At 37.4% G+C, this 16,527-nt stretch overlaps 1 protein-coding gene across 1 annotated transcript in view; it reads right to left on the bottom strand.

Moving 5' to 3' along the window:
* The window catches only part of DENND4C (DENN/MADD domain containing 4C), a 110,132-nt gene that overhangs the window by 40,543 nt on the left and 53,062 nt on the right, over positions 1-16,527 (bottom strand). Inside the window, exons 16-21 of the mRNA XM_011992669.1 lie at positions 15,407-15,613; positions 12,396-12,524; positions 11,098-11,242; positions 6,426-6,548; positions 4,783-4,929; positions 464-1,629 (exon numbers count right to left, since the gene is read on the bottom strand). Coding sequence (XP_011848059.1) covers positions 464-1,629; positions 4,783-4,929; positions 6,426-6,548; positions 11,098-11,242; positions 12,396-12,524; positions 15,407-15,613 — 1,917 coding nt within the window. The remainder of the gene's footprint in view (positions 1-463; positions 1,630-4,782; positions 4,930-6,425; positions 6,549-11,097; positions 11,243-12,395; positions 12,525-15,406; positions 15,614-16,527) is intronic.

Here is a 16,527-nt window from a genome sequence, read left to right as displayed (position 1 = left end):
AAGTTACCAGCACTCTCTTAATAATCCTTCATATATTTTTAAAAAGATATACAAACATTCCAATATCAGATAGACTACACAAAATATAAAAACCAAAGTTACCAGAAATCAGCCAGGCACGTTGGCTCATGCCTGTAATCTCAGCACTTTGGGAGGCTGATACAGGTGGATCACCTGAGGTCAGGAGTTCAAGACCAGCCTGGCCAACATGGTGAAACCTCATCTCTACTAAAAATACAAAAATTAGCTGGGCATGGTGGCATATCCCTATAGTCCCAGCTACTCAGGAGGGTGAGGCAAGAGAATGACTCAAACCCGGGAGGCAGAGGTTGCAGACAGCCAAGATCACGCCACTGCACTCCAGCCTGGGCACAGAAATCTCTTAACAATAATATATATATTTCTAGAAAGATACTATAAACATTCCAATAGCAGACAGACTACACACATAAAGCTTTCTTACCTCATCATCTGAGTAGCTGTAGGCAGATGCAACAGCTACCCACATCTTACTGGCTACAGTCGCTGCTTGTTTCATACCAGATTTTAGGACATCTATCTTGGGCCCTGAGAGTATATTATCCAGCTTTAGTCCTGACAAAGAATTTACTACAGAACCCAACGAGCCATGTGGCGAAGAACGTATCAGTGCTGACAAAGAAGTTGAACGTTCTTTATGAGTTCGAGAGGGGGTTTGCTGCTTGAAACGCCCAGTAAAAGTTTTAGACCTGGACACTGCAGGCGAGCTTTTCTCACTTTCAGGATTTTCCTGTGCTGGTGAACCATGATCTAAAGGTAGGCTTGATCTCCTCTCTAGAGCATGAATAAATGCAGTAGTCATGCCAGACTCTCTGTTTTCCTCTCCATGTAATTCCATACTAGAAGATTTACTACCTAGGGGACTTTTTAGGTTCATATAGCTTTCTATTTCATCAGCCAGATTACGTGCAATAACTGGAGAAAACAACTTATCTTCAGAATCAAGAGTTTCTCCCCCTGAACATTCAGTGGCTAAAAGAGACAAAGGATCTAGTCCAGTTTCAACATCTTCCCTCTCAACCTCCTTAGCAATACCATATAAACTACTTCTCTTATTCCTCAGATCTCTGGATCCTGTTTTCAAGTCTCTGGACTGATTACTGTTACTATCACTTAGTAGACTCTCATATGTATCCTCTGTTGCAGTAGTTTTAGGTATATCATCAGTCACAGGCTCAAGGAGTTCTTGGCTTTCCTCAAGCATCTCTGGCACCGGAGATGATCTGTACTCAGGATTCCAAGTACTTTCAGACACACAAGTCCTACTATCAGGTAGGTGACAGCTAACATTCTCAAAGGTATGGGTTCTTGCGATATGAAGTGGAGAAGTCTTAGGACATGTCAATGCTGCTGTGAGAATCTTAGCATCTGCTCCCATCATGATAGCCATTTCACTTGAATTCGAATCCAAACTACTCTTCTTAAGCAACATTCCTGCTCGACTTTCAGAACTAAAACTACAACTTCTCTCAGGAAAATGCTTTTGTCTTTTTTCTCCTCTATCACCATTCTTCTTGAGATTAGTAGCTTCGCCAAAGACTGCATCTTCAGCTGGATCTTGAGTAGAAACCAGCACATTTGATATACTACCTAAAATGGAAAGTAAAATATTAACGATGAATCTATTTTCCAAGTTAACTTTTATTAAAATGTTTACTGTTTTCCTGATTATGAATGTGACATATACTCAGAATAAAAGATCCAGAAAATTTAGAGGCCATAAAGAAGGTATTTTAAAAAGTGCTCTGGAAGAGCTATTTAAACCTGCCTCCCAGAGATAACATTTTAATGTATAATCAGTCTTTCATCCTGTATGTATATAAACACCCATTTAAAAAAGCAAATCATGCAACATATGATAGGTGGATATACCTGTGTTGTTCACTGAAATACAAAAAAAGAAAGAATCTCTTCCATCTTAGCTTTGTATCCAATTCAACAAATACTTGCCAGGAATCTACTCTGCAAAAAACAAATTTGTAATTGCAGAGGAACTGTGTATTTGCTATACTCAAAGTCTTACTGCTGCAAAGTAAAAGAATCCGGAATGGAATGCCTAGCACTGGAAAATTCTAAGAAGGCTGATAAAACCTGAGTGGTTAAAAAATTACTCAGATATATCCATTTCTTCAACAAATATCTAAAGGTCTAGTAGTATCCACTATATGAGGTGCTAGGAATACAAAGGCAAATAAAACAGACATAATCCCAGCCTTCACAGAAGTCAGTCTTATTTGATCAGGTAGAGAAAAAATATGCTAATGGCCACAGCAGCTTCCCCCAGCTTTGGAAGAAGAAAGCAGTCTTTTACTCTTTGCTACCATGCAAATTGTTTCACTCCAAAAGCTATTATTTCCTATTTGAATCATTATTAGAACTTTAAAGTCTTCCTGTTACAGACTGAATGTTTGTGTCCCTCAAAATCCACATGCTGAAATCCTAACCCCCAGTGTGATGGTATTAGGAGGCAGGGCCTTTGAAAGATAATTTGATTATGAAAACGGAACCCTGATGAATGGGATTAGAGCCCTTAGAGAAGGAGAGCTCTCTCCTTCTCTGCTGTACAAGGATACAGTAAGTTAGCAGTCTGCAACCTGGAAGAGGGCCCTCTGCAGAACTCACCATGCTAACACCCTAATCCTGGACTTTCCAGACCCTAGAACTGTAAGAAATAAATTTCTTTCTTTTCTTTTTTCTTTTTTTTTTTTTTAAAGTTAGAGTCAGGCTGGGCATGGTGGCTCACACCTGTAATCCCAGCACTTTGGGAGGCTGAAGCAGGTGGATCACCTGAGCTCAGGAGCTCGAGACCAGCCTGGGCAACATGGAGAAACCCTGTCTCCAGAAAAAAAATACAAAAATTAGCCAGACGTGGTGGCGCGGTAGTTCCAGCTACTTGAGGGACTGAGGCAGGAGAATCCTTGATTGCTTGAGCTCAGGAAGCTGAGGCTGCAGTGAGCCACGACTGCGCCACTACACTCCAGCCTAAGTGACAGAGTGAGAGTCTGTCTCAAAAACAAACAAATAAAGTTAGGGCCTTACTCTGTCACCTAGGCTGGAGTATAGTGGTGCAATCATGGCTCACTGCAGCCTCAATCTCATGGCCTCAAGTGATCTTCCCCTCCAGTCTGCCAAATTGCTGGGATTACAGGCATAAGCCACTGAGCCTGGCAGAAATAAATTTCTGTTGTTTATAAGCCATCTAGTCTATGGAATTGTATAGCAGCCTGAATTATTCATATTTAGGATTCTCATTTGTGTTTTTCTTTTCCTTTGTTTTCTTTTTTATCCATTGCTTTTTACTGTAGTCACATCATTTGTTTTGTTAAAAAGCATAAAAATGTCTGGGAGCTTCAAGGAAAAAAGCCGTCTTAGAAAAGATCTTTCTTTTAAACTTCAAGATTGATTTCAAGGTTCTTTTTAATCTTTCAAGTTAGTACTAATAATCATAATTATATAAATTAATCAGAATAAGCATTTAGAGATATTCTTTTAAGCCTTCATGGGAATTAAACTAGCCTATTTTACAACTCAAAATATGTAACTGCTTTGAAAGCTGTTCCCAATATTTGAGAAACAAATCTTTGCAAATATTATTGGTTCTCACAGTATTTCCAGGAATTTAACAGCACATTTTATTCAATGTTAAAAAAAAAAATTGCTATACTGACAAAAGCCCCATTATCCTCACCCTTCATTCTTAATATGAAAATAAGTTAAAAAGGGAAGGAAACACAGCAGTCCACAATGTCCAGTTCAATATTTTGAGAGGACGCTAAGCCTCTGACAAGGAAAACTCTTCCCTCCTTTTCCCCAGCATCTCTGCTATCAAGAGGTTGGGAAAATGGGATCTGCAATGTATATATCAATTATTTTCTCAAAAAACCTTTAGCCCCACCACCTCTTGAGCACTAACCAAACAAGTAATGAGTGAAACTCAGAGTCACGGTAAATACAAAGAGAAAAGACTTTAAGAACAGGAGTACTTTTACATTGGTTTAAGAAGCTGAACAAATTAATTTCTGTAAAGTCATACAATAGATACATCTTCAGACAAGACAGTCAACATTAGAAAAGTGAACTGCAGCCACCACTAATGAAGGGCAAAGGATGCAGGCCAATTTCATCGTCTTTTAAAATCATATACTTAGACGTGTGCCAGAAGAGTCTTGGGAGGCCTATATATAATGAAAGTAGAAAACTCAAATTCAAGGGAGTCATACACACAGAGTTATTTAGCACAATAATCACAAATAAAAAGTGGCTTGGGGTACCTATAACAATGGCCAAAATCAAAGACCCACTGGCATATCTGTGTAGAGCGGAAATGACGTGAATCTTTTTCTTCCATTTCCCTTCAGTGATAGGAATTAACCGGCCACTCATAAGCCCTCTGGAATTTGATCACATCACTGCCTCTCTGTTCATGATGCACACAGGAAGCCCTACAAGTACACTTTCTCATTATCTAAAATGAGAAAGAGTGCCCAAATGGAGAACAGGTACCACAACAGGAAAGGGTATTCTAAATAACAATTAAACACACTAAATACTCCTTTTAAAAATCAAACACCTTTAAATAACAATATTTTCAATTTTTTTAGCTGATTTAGAGAATTCAAAAGTCCCTTCTGGCTCTTTAGCATGTTCATTACAATTAAGTCAAAAATTTAATGTCATTGAAGACACATACGTGTCTATAGACGTTTATTTTAAATATTTAATAACCAAAATGTAAAGACTTACCGGTGCTACTTTTCCTGCTGTTGATATCAAATATACCAGACGGAACTTTCACAATACTGCTGCTCCATGCAGGAGATTCAGTAGGACTGTGAGGCTCTGGACTAGGTTGTGAATGTTTTGCCACAATAGCAGAGGCATCACACACCTCTGGAAAAAAAAAATTTGGATGTTATCATTCCTACTTTTGCCAATATTAAACAGAAACCATATACTGACTTTTACATATTGTATGTATTTTTCTCCAACAGTCAGTGTGTCTATTTTACTTTAGACACAAAGTAAAATAGACTGTGTCTGGTTTACTTTATGCCATAAATGCTGCCATTAACTGAAATGCTTTGTTTAACCATTCAATAATCCTAACATAAAAGTTCTTTAGTGAATCAATAAAGTCTCTGGTCTTCAGTTCTCCTTCTCATCACTTGGCAAGCAGGAGAGGGGCTTGCTTCTCCAAAACTCTGGAGTATAAAATAAGTAACATTAAATAAAGTATACTTTTGTGAAAGAGAACAGGAAGAGTGTCTTTCTTATTCCATAAGCCAAAATATTCCTTCATATTTTCATAAAATTATTACAACAAATTATCTCTGCCTTCATGAGTCCTATAAAAAACAGGAAAAACCACATAGACTTCTTTTTTTTTTGAGATGGAGTCTTGCTCTTATCACCCAGGCTGGAGTGCAATGGCACAGTAGCGGCTCACTGCAACCTCCGCTTCCCAGGTTCAAGCGATTCTCCCGCCTCAGCCTCCCCAGTACCTGGGATTACAGGTGTCTGCCACCATGCCTGGCTAATTTTTGTATTTTTAGTAGAGACAGGGTTTCACCACATTGGCCAGGCTGGTCTCGAACTCCTGACCACATGATCCACCCACCTCAGCCTCCCAAAGTGCTGGGATCACAGGCATGAGCCACCACACCCAGCCCACATAGACTATTTTTAACCTACCAATGAAAACTATGCACCTAGATATTTGAAGGACTGCTAGTGAAACAGCCTTTCAAAATTAAAAATGGGACTAAAATAGAAGTTTTGATGACTCAAAGTTTAGTCCTGGTTCTGTCAAAAGTAGCTATGTAAATATGGCAAATACCTCAATGGGTCATACTGTCCTGCAAAATTAAGGGCTGACCTACAGAGTGTGGTGGCTCACACCTGTAATCCCAGCACTTTGGGAGGCTGAGACGGGAAGATCACTTAAGTTCAGGAGGTCAAGACTAGCCGGGCAACATGGTGAGACCTTGTCTCTACAAAACATAAAAAGATTAGCTGGGCATGGTGGCATGTGCCTGTGGTCCCAGCTGACAGGGGACTGAGGCAGGAGGATCATGAGGCCAGGAGACCAGGGCTGCAGTAAGACATGTTCTCGCCACTGCACTCAGCCTAGGCGAGAGAGCAAGACTCTGTCTCTAAAACAAAAAAAAAAAAAAAGGAAAAAGAAAAAGAAACAAAAGTCTCTTAAATTTTAAAACTTCAGAGACTACCAAAATCTACCTTATATGTACTGTTAAGTACATAGCATCTTAGGAGCCAGACCTTACATTTGTGAAAATAATCATCAAAGCTATCAACTAAGATAAACTTTTAATTATTAATAATGCAGGTATTATTCTAAGTAAAGTTCGTAAATATCAGGACTTAACCTTCTGTTTGCATTTTTGTTTTAGTTATCAATTCTCTTGTTGCTTGTTCTTCAGGCACATGAATTTCTGCATCATCCTTTATAAGTTCATCCTTAGACCCATATCCTTGGTCAGACTGACCACCTGTTAAAAAGAATGCAGACTTACATATAAATGTTTTCATACACTTATAATTCATATATAAAATATCAAAAGAAAATTCCACTGACCTACACAATTACGGTTAGACAAAAGACAAGAAAGCACACAAGGAACACAGAACATTTTAAAAATAATGATAAGCCGCAAAGAACAGTAGAAACAGGAACATCAAAGACTAAACACATTTGGAAGCACTACATCTTAATTTCTTCATCTGTAAATTAAAAAGATGTAGACAAGATGTTTGGAAAAGTGTCTTTTGAAGGGTGTCTACAGAATGCTACCTTCTCTGTAAGAAAAAAACACACATACATCTGCTTACTTTTGCAAAAAGAAATGCAGGAAAAATAAACCAGGAAACAGTAAAGATGGTTACCTACCACGGTTGGGGGGAAATAAGATGCAATGAATAAAGAGGGATAAAACTTCTCTATGTATAGCTTATGGTATTGTTTTTATCTCTGGAGATACAATACACTTCTGCATGTTAAAAAAAATTAGTAAGATAAAGGGGGTGCAACTGAATGCAAATGGAAACAAATGAAGCCAACTATATTTCCCATGAATAATATAACCCCACTGAAAGGGCCAGGGGAGGACTAATCCAAGTAACTTTGAACACATTATTTTGAATATCCACCTTAAGCCTAAGAGTAATAGTCAAATCCTGAACTGCTTAGTAGGTTTGTTTTTCACAGAGAAATGGGTGTGACAATTCTGAAATTATTTTTTATGTACAGTACACATATTTTCTAGCTTAGGAAAAAAGTTTAGAAGCAGTAACACTGTGGTAACAGTGATCCCAAATCTTGGCTTCTAAAATCTATTCCCCATGAGCAAGAACCTGGGGTCCCTGAAGAAAAGGCTGATTCCAGAGCTCAGACAGAGAAGGTATAAGATTGAGCTAGAACATTTTGTTGTGCCAAAAAGGTAGTGTTCAGAAACATAATGGGAGAGTATCTAAAGGATATAAAAAACAGCTTACAGGAGCTTCCACTGGCCCACACAGGGATAATTTGAGGACCAAATAAGGGCAGTAATGAATTATATTTCAATGAATAAAACAGGAACCCATCAGTCCATACTGATAATAAATAAGAAAAAAACAGAGAATGGAGAATTTTCCATATACTAGAACATCGTCTTCTAAATTTGAAAACAGTGATAGAATTGGCAGAATCACCACTTTGTAGCCATCACAGTAATGACTGGTTCAGGCAAGCATCATCAATGGATGCCAAATTTAAAAGAGAAAGTGTCATGAGAAAGGATATTAGCACATTGTCTCAGAGTGTCCTTTCAAAAATAGCTTATTATCTGAGAGGAAGAAAAAGATTATAGTAACTAAGCACAGAGAAACCAGACAATAGTGAGACTAGGTGATCCAAATTAATATCACCGATGAAGGACAGACTGTGTGTGCCTGTAGGATGTGACAACTTGAGAAGTATTCAACATCATTTATGTAGCACACCCATGGATGCATAACCTAATCGCTAGGAAATAACAGACAAACCCAAGTTAAGAAACATTCCACAAAATAATTAAAATGAATTCTTCAAAAAGGCCAAGGTCATAAAAGATATTTTAAAAGGCTAAGGAACTGTGCCAGGTTAAGGAAGACTAAAGAAAGGGAGTTAAAGTACCACAAGGAACACTGGGATAACTGACAAACTTGGAATATAAACTATGAAGTAGTATATCAATGTTTTCTTCAATTTGGTAACTAAAGTGTGGTTGTATATAAGAGAAAATACCACTGAAATAATAAAGAGGTAAAGGGCAAGATGTATGTAACCTGCTCACATGATTTAGGAAAAAGAAATGGTATGTGTATGCATACCGAATGAAAATAATAAAGCAAATGTGGCAAACTAAAAAGGAGTGAATCTAGATTAGAGATATGAGAGTTTTCTGTATTATTCTTGCAACTTTTCTGTAAGTTTGAAATTATTTTAAATATTTTAAAAGTCTGTTTTGACTTTAAAGTTCTATAATTTAAAATCAAAACTAAGATCAGGTACTAGAGAAAACAGTATAAAGATGTCAATAAAGGACACATAAAATAACATATGCAGTACCTCCATTTTCCATCACTTATTACACTGCCACTCAGACTCTGGGTTTGCCACACAACAAAAGAATTAATGTCTTTAAATACTACTACTTAGAATGACTAACTTCAGTCACTTTTTTACTAGCTCCCTCAAAAAGTCTGGTAAAGCAATATGGTGCCATGAAATGAACACTAGGCTGGGACCCGGGTAGATTAAAACCAAACATGCTCCTAACAGCTAAGTCACTCTGCACCAGGTACCAAGTGGAAAGATTCCACGAGATAATCCTTAATGAAATGAGCAACTTAAGCATCTGGGCTGAAAACCCCAAAAGCATCAAATGGCATTGTCAGAAGTTCTACAGAGGTACACCATCACTGCAAATTCAGTATGTGGCATTCAGTTATTTGAAATGCAGCTAAGATATAAATAAAGGGGACCTGAAAGTTTGTGCCCAACTACTGAAGTCTTTATACCAAACACCCAGGATTACTAGGAGACTGGTATTTCCATTAAAGGAGTAAATTGCCTCTATAATGAGATAAACTTAAAATTCTGAAGGAATAAGAGGAGAGGTGTTTATCTATTACTATTCCTGGTAAACGTTTACATACAAAAAATGTTTTTTGTTTTTTATACATGAAGCCCATTTCTTCTACAAGTATCATGAAAAAATATTAAATGAAATAAAATATGGTGGCTTTAAAATAAAAGTTTCATAAAAATTCTTATTTGTTAATATAATATACAAACATGATGGCAAACTGAGGAAGTTAATTACAAACAGGATTGTAACCTATAGCTTTATGTTGACTTTCAAATTTACACATGCTCCTGTAATTATATGAAGGTTGTTTTTAGCACAAGAATTCAGCAAGATCAGTTTTGGAAAGCAATAGCCACACCACCTCAACAGCTGAAACAATTACTTCTTCAATGCCTATAACACTATTTGTCACAATGATGCTACAAACCAACCTTAAAATAAGAATTTTAGCAAGGCATAATATATTTTCAAATAAGATAACAAATATGCTTTGCAAACTGACCATGAAAAGTTAGTTGTATATTTTCAATAGAGTCTATATATGATTACATTTACCTGAAGGAGAAAAGGCAAGAAAATGAAAACTGTTTACCACTAATAACAATACTTAAAATACAATGAAAGGTCTTTCCCCCACCCTTGCATGTCAGCAAAATTTAACCTAATAAATGGGAAATTACCTGATGTGGTTAACATTCAAGGGTAGCATTAATGCACACGTGTATCCATAGCTTCACGTCATACAAGTCTGTCTGCACCCCACACCATGACAGCCAAGGACAAATGCAGCACCAAGAAACAGCACAGAGCAAAAAGCAAAGCAACAAAGAGCAGAGAAAAGGAAACTTCAGTCATTGAGACAAGTTCATCAGATGAAGTACAGGAATTAGACCCAGAATTCTTTTTAAAGGAAGGCTTGAGATATTAAAAACAATCACAACAAAAAAAACAACACAAGAAGAAGGATGTGCAACACACATATATCTGCACAATGTGCTACTTTAGTTACACTTATTTCTAACTTCAGAGGAGAGGGATGGCTATGTACATAAAAGCAGCTTCAACAGCTTCTCAGATCTTAAAAAATGTAACTTAAAGAGATTACTTTCTCTCATTGTGTGACTTACTTCCTTCCCTCTTTAATATTCATACTCTTAAAATTTTAAGATACATTTTCTATTTAATTTTTTTAAAAGATTTGCAAGTTGTCACTACTTTTCAAGTTCCTTAACTCATGATTCCTAATTATAGCATACACTTTCATAAATTAATGATAAGCAAATACAAAGAAGCATCACGCTAGAGCACTGTGCACAGCACTCCCATACTAATTTTGTACTACAGGAAATAAAGAGAAGTGATCTGCAGACTCTATTGTTTCTCTTGTAAGTATACAGTACTTTCAAAGTAGTCATATCACACAAACTCAAGAAGGGAAGAAGCTTTTTGAAAAAGGAAAGATTTAACATGAGAGTAAGTGAATGGTTAGTAAAATCTGGATTTTAGTACCTGTGCTAGAGTGATTATCAATGGACTCAAGCCTGATTAAATCTCTGACGAAGACTGTGTGCTCCCCATTGTTAGCATCATTAGAACTATCCACGCTACCGTGGCTCACCGTGTCCCCATCACTTCCACCTGTGACATTTTGAAGAGCCAAAGATAAGGACAATAGCAATTCAATAACTCATGCATTGATAATCTCTTACACTAAACATGAATGACCCACAGTTCATTGATAGTTGCAGAACACCTTCTAAATTTCTGGAAAAAAACAAAAACAATTTTGGACTAAGATAATCTGTCTTTAAATGTATGTGAAAATGTCTACCAGAATTTAAGTTTTCTACTTCACATAGCTAAAAATTCATATGCCTATAAAGCTCATGGTTCAGCAAGGAAGTATATTTCTAATCACATGTATTACCTGATATTGAGGAGACCTGTGACCTTTGCACAGTCTTTTTAAGCGGCTGCCTAAACTGTGCCAAGCCATGTACCACATTCCGTACCTTCGTCCATAAGAAGATACCACTGCGGGTACTGCTAGGCCACGGGCTCTCCAAAACTACCTACAGGTAAAATAAGGGTAAAAATAATGTTAATTAGCAATATCTGATTTTAAAAATTCATACATATGTGTGTGTATATGTTTATATATATACACACAAATATAAACAGTTATACTGGCCAAGAGGTATATAAAAAAATGCTAAACATTACTAAACATGAGAGAAATGCAAAGTAAGACTACAATGAGATATCTTATCACCTCGTACTTGTTAGAATCACTATTGTCAAAAAAACAAAAGATGTTGATTAAGGATGTGGACAAAAGAACCCCTATACACTCTTGGTGGAAATGCAATTAGTACAGTCATTAAAAAGATTCCTCAAAAACAGTATAGAGTTTACTAAAAATATTAAAACTAGAACTACCATACCATCCAACAATCCTATTACTGGGTATAGATATGCAAAAGAAATGAAATCAGTATATTGAAGACAGATCTGTACTCCCATGTTTATTGCAGCATTATTCACAATAACCAAGATATGAAATCAACCTAAGTGTTCATCAATGTATGAATGAAAAAAATGTGGTATATATACACAATTAAATACTATTCAGGCTGAAATAAAAAAGGAAACCCAGTCATTTGTGACAATATGAATGAACCCAGAGGACATTATAGTAAGTGAAATAAGCCAGGCACAAAAAGACAAATACCACATGATCTCACATATATATGAGATCCAAGAAAGTGAAACCCATAAAAGTAGAGATTAGAACTATTGTTACCAGGGGCTTTGGGAGGTGAGGGGAAAGGGGGTATTGGAAGATGTTGGTCAAAGGATACAAAATTTCAGTTCGATAGGAGAAATAAATTCAAGAGATCTATTAAACAACATGGGGACTACAGTTAATAACAACAGATTGTATTTTGAAAATTGCTAAGAGACTAGAAGTGTTCTCACCACAAAACAATGGTAAGTACGTGAAGGCATATTTTAATTACTTAACAGTTCAATTGAGCCATTCCACAATATACATATCTCAAAACATCATATTGTACATGAAAAATATATATACTTTTTGTCAATTTTAAAAAAATAAACATATTCCAAAACCTCCTTTAATAGGAGTTTCATGAATAACAAAAGCTATACAAAATAATCATTCTCGATAAGCACCACAACTTGCCTACTGTCGATCCTACTTACCTTATTATAATAACCATAAGTAATAGCATTAGGCTTTATCCTAGCAGTTTTCATTTCAAATAAGACTCTCACTGCTAAAATAGGATGACCCCAAAGTCCACAAAGCTGCATCACTACTCGATAGCACACCTAACAAAAGAAAAAAGAAATGGAAGTGTCAGTAATTAGTATACTATGAATTGTAGAGATTTTACTGAATTCTTTCCATGAAGTTATTATAAAGCAGTATTTTCTCCTTTGTTCTGCTTTGAGCATCTCAGCAAATTATTTTTAAGACCTATTCAGGCTGGGTGCAGTGGCTCACACCTCACAGCACTTAGGGAGGCTGAGGCGGGTGCATCACCTGAGGTCAGGAGTTTGAGACCAACCTGGCCAACATGGTGAAACCCCATATCTACTAATAGTACAAAAATTAGATGGGCATGGTGGTGCATACCTGTAATCCCAGCTACTTGGGAGGCTGAGGCATGAGAATTGCTTGAACCCAGGAGGCAGACTTTGTAATGAGCCCAGATCACACCACTGCACTCCAGCGTGGGCGACAGAGTGAAACTCTGTCTCAAAACAAAACAAAACAAAAATCTATTCATTAATGCAAGTATCATCATTATTAACTATTTCATATAGGACATATGTGTCCATGTTCCATTTGTTTGAGTAACTAAATCACCACAAAGAGAAAAACTATTACTCCTCATAACTTGAGAGGTAATTCATTTCTAAAATCAAAGATAGAGGCTGGGAGCAATGGCTCACGCCCGTAATCTCAGAATTTTGGCAGGCCCACGCAGGCAGATCACCTGAGGTCAGGAGTTTGAGATCAGCCTGGCCAACACAGTGAAACCCCATCGCTACAAAAAAAAAAATACAAAAATTAGCCATGCGTGGTGGCACGCACTTATAGTCCCAGCTACTTGGGAGAGTGAGGCAGTAGAATTGCTGGAACCCAGGAGTCGGAGATTGTAGTCAGCCGAGACTGCACCACTGCACTCTAGCCTGGAGGAAAAGAGTAAAACTGTCTCTAAATAAACAAATAAATAAATAAATATAAATAAAATCAAGTATAATTAAAGTCTCTCTCTCCCCAATCACTATGCTTTCCATTCAATGCCAAAGAAATTAAAGACAGTATCTCCAAAATGCCTATAGAACAAATAGGATTTGTCTTCAAAAGAATGAGAAGACAGTTAAATATACTATAACATTGTTAGCAAAGACTTTTCATTTTTAATTCCAATCTAGTTCAAAATATCATTTATAGTTATCTGAACACCAAAAAAAAATTTTTAAGGGAAAAATAGCATTGGAAAAAGCTAAATAAGTGCCTCAGTTTCCTCAACCATTAACTGGATAGTATCAGTATCTACTTCTTAGGATGGTTTCTAAGGCTTGAGAGAGAAAATGCATGAAAATGCCTAGTACATCATTCACTGAGTGCTTACTATGAACCAGGCACTTTAAGTATATTAAGTGACTTAACCTTCAAACTAACCTACAATTAAGGTACTAACTATTATTATCTACCTCGGTGGTTCTCCAGGAGCAATTTTGTTCTCTGGGAACATTTTTGATTGTCATGATCTGTGCAGGGAAACAGAGGCATATAGTTGGTAGAGGCCAGGGATACTACTAAACATCCTACACAATGTACAAGACACAAGACAGGCCCTTAAAATAAACAATTATGTGGGCCAAAACATCAATAGTGCCAAAGTTGAGAAGCTCAAAGCTACATTTTCAAATAGATAATCCAAAATACAAACAAGTTACACAGGCCAGGTGCAGTGGCTCGTATCTATAATCTTGGCACTCTGGGAGGCCAAGCAGAAGGATGGCTTGACACCATGAGTTTGAGACCAGCCCAGGTAACATATCAAGACCCCATCTCTACAAAAAATAAAACTAAAATATTAGATGTGGTGGTGTGCACCTGTAATCCCAGCTACTTGGGAGGCTGAGGCAGGAAGACTGCTTGAGCCCTGAAGTTCTAGGCTGCAGTGAGCTGTGATAGTGCCACTGCACTCCAGCTTGGGCACGAGTATATATATATATAGATATTTTTTTTTTGAGTATATATAAATATTTTTTAATAAAAATATATTTTTTTAATATATATCTTTAAATAGATTATATAACTCACCTTAGGACACAGGTCCTTAGTGGAAAGCCACTTACTAAAAGCCTATTCCCTATCTGCTCCCCAACAAAGTTAAAAGAACAAAAGGAAGCCAGCCACAGTGGCTCATGCCTGCAGTCCCTGCACTTTGGGAGGCCAAGGTGGGGGTTCAAGAGCCAGGAGTTCAATACCAGCCTGAGCAAAAAAGTTAGGCTCCATTCTTTAAAAATAAAAAAAATCAAAAGAAGAAAAACCATATGCCAGGCACAGGACTGTATGCCTGAAGTCCTAGCTACTTGGGAGACAGGTGGGAGAATTGCTTGAGCCCAGGAGTTCAAGGCTGCAGTGAGTCATGACCATTCAACTGCACTCCAGCCTGGGCGAGAGAGGAGCAAGACTCCATCTCTTTAAAAATAACAAACACGGCCAGACATGATGGCGCATGCCTGTAATCCCAGCACTGAGAGCTGAGGCAGGCAGATCATTGAGGCCAGGAGTTTGAGACCAGCATGGCCAACATGGTGAGACCCCATCTCTATCAAACATACAAAAAAAAAAAAAAAAATTAGCCAGGTATGGTGACATGTGCCTACAATTCCAGCTACTTGGGAAGCACAAGAGCTGTCTGAATCCAGGAGGCAGAGGCTGAAGTGAGCCAAGGACGCACCACTGAACTCCAGCCTGGGTGACAGAGTGAGACTCTGTCTCAAAAACAAATAAATAAGTAAAATAAAAAATAAACACAAGCATCAGCTCCATGTAACAGAGTAATAGTTTTATCTTTCCTGCTTAATGAAAATGCTTGAGCACACTTTAAAGCAACTTAGATCCAAATTTTATTAGAAGTACAAAAATAAAATTTACCTTAGAAACAATGTCAATTTGTTATACTTGCCTCATCTAAGGGATCCACATCTGTTTTCCTCATCTTAATAAGTACATCATATGCCTGCTGAAGTGCTCTGACTTTAGGATGAGAAACCCTAACATAGGCCGGAAGACAAATAAACCATAAACTGTAACAATGACTGAACAGACACTTGGCCCACTGTGATGGATTTGTATAACATCTCTTCGCCAATTTATGAGCTGTTTTTATTTCCTAGAAAGAGAATAAAATATTACGATATTTATTAAAATTCATTAGGGTGAGGGGAGAAGTGAGAAGGAAAAGGGAGAGGAGAATTTAAGTAAAACTTGACCCCTAAAATCAAGCACTTCAAAGTTGACTTTTGTGAGTGGCTTCCTGCTTATTAGTGCTAACGGTTCCCCTGAACATTCATTTACAATAATACTTCATACTATACCAAAACTATTTGTTAGCAAGCATGTGTCTCTTAACAGAGTAGAAATTAAGAGCAAATATCATTCATCTTTTTGTATTAGAATGGCTCACAACATGTCTTTTACGAACAAGGAACTCATTTTTGATGGGTGAAAAAGTGATATTCTTCTCACTCTTCACTTCGCTAAAGTTTGAGATGCTCTAGGCTATCTCCTGTCAAGATTTCCACTCTGTCTTCCCAAGCTACAGTCTATGTTAACTCCCTCACTGACATATTCCTTAAAAAAGACCTATTCCTGGCCAGGTACGGTGGCTCATGCCCGTAATCCTAGCACTTTGGGAGGCCAAGGCGGACGGATTACGAGGTCAGGAGATCAAGACCAGCCTGGCCAACATGGTGAAACCCGGTTTGTACTTAAAATACGAAAATTAGCCGGGCGTGGTGGCGTGTGCCTGTGGTCCCAGCTACTCGGGAGGTTGAGGCAGGAGAATTGTTTGAACCAGAGAGTCGGAGGTTGCAGTGAGCCAAGACTGCACCACTACACTCTGGCAACACAGGGAGACTCCGTCTCAAAAAAAAAAACAAAAAAAAAAACAACTTACTCCTTTGCAGTCAACATAAACTTTCCCACCTCCTAGTTTGATAGTCGTGTTTTCTAGTTCAGCTTTTCACTCTGATTTAGGTAGAAGAGAGAATAGGGTATCAAAATCATATGCTGAGCTTTTTTTTT

Source organism: Mandrillus leucophaeus, unplaced genomic scaffold, assembly GCF_000951045.1.
Source record: "Mandrillus leucophaeus isolate KB7577 unplaced genomic scaffold, Mleu.le_1.0 Scaffold415, whole genome shotgun sequence".
Taxonomy (NCBI): domain Eukaryota; kingdom Metazoa; phylum Chordata; class Mammalia; order Primates; family Cercopithecidae; genus Mandrillus; species Mandrillus leucophaeus.
Note: the sequence above shows the minus strand (reverse complement) of the source record. Positions and strands in the feature narration are given on the sequence as shown.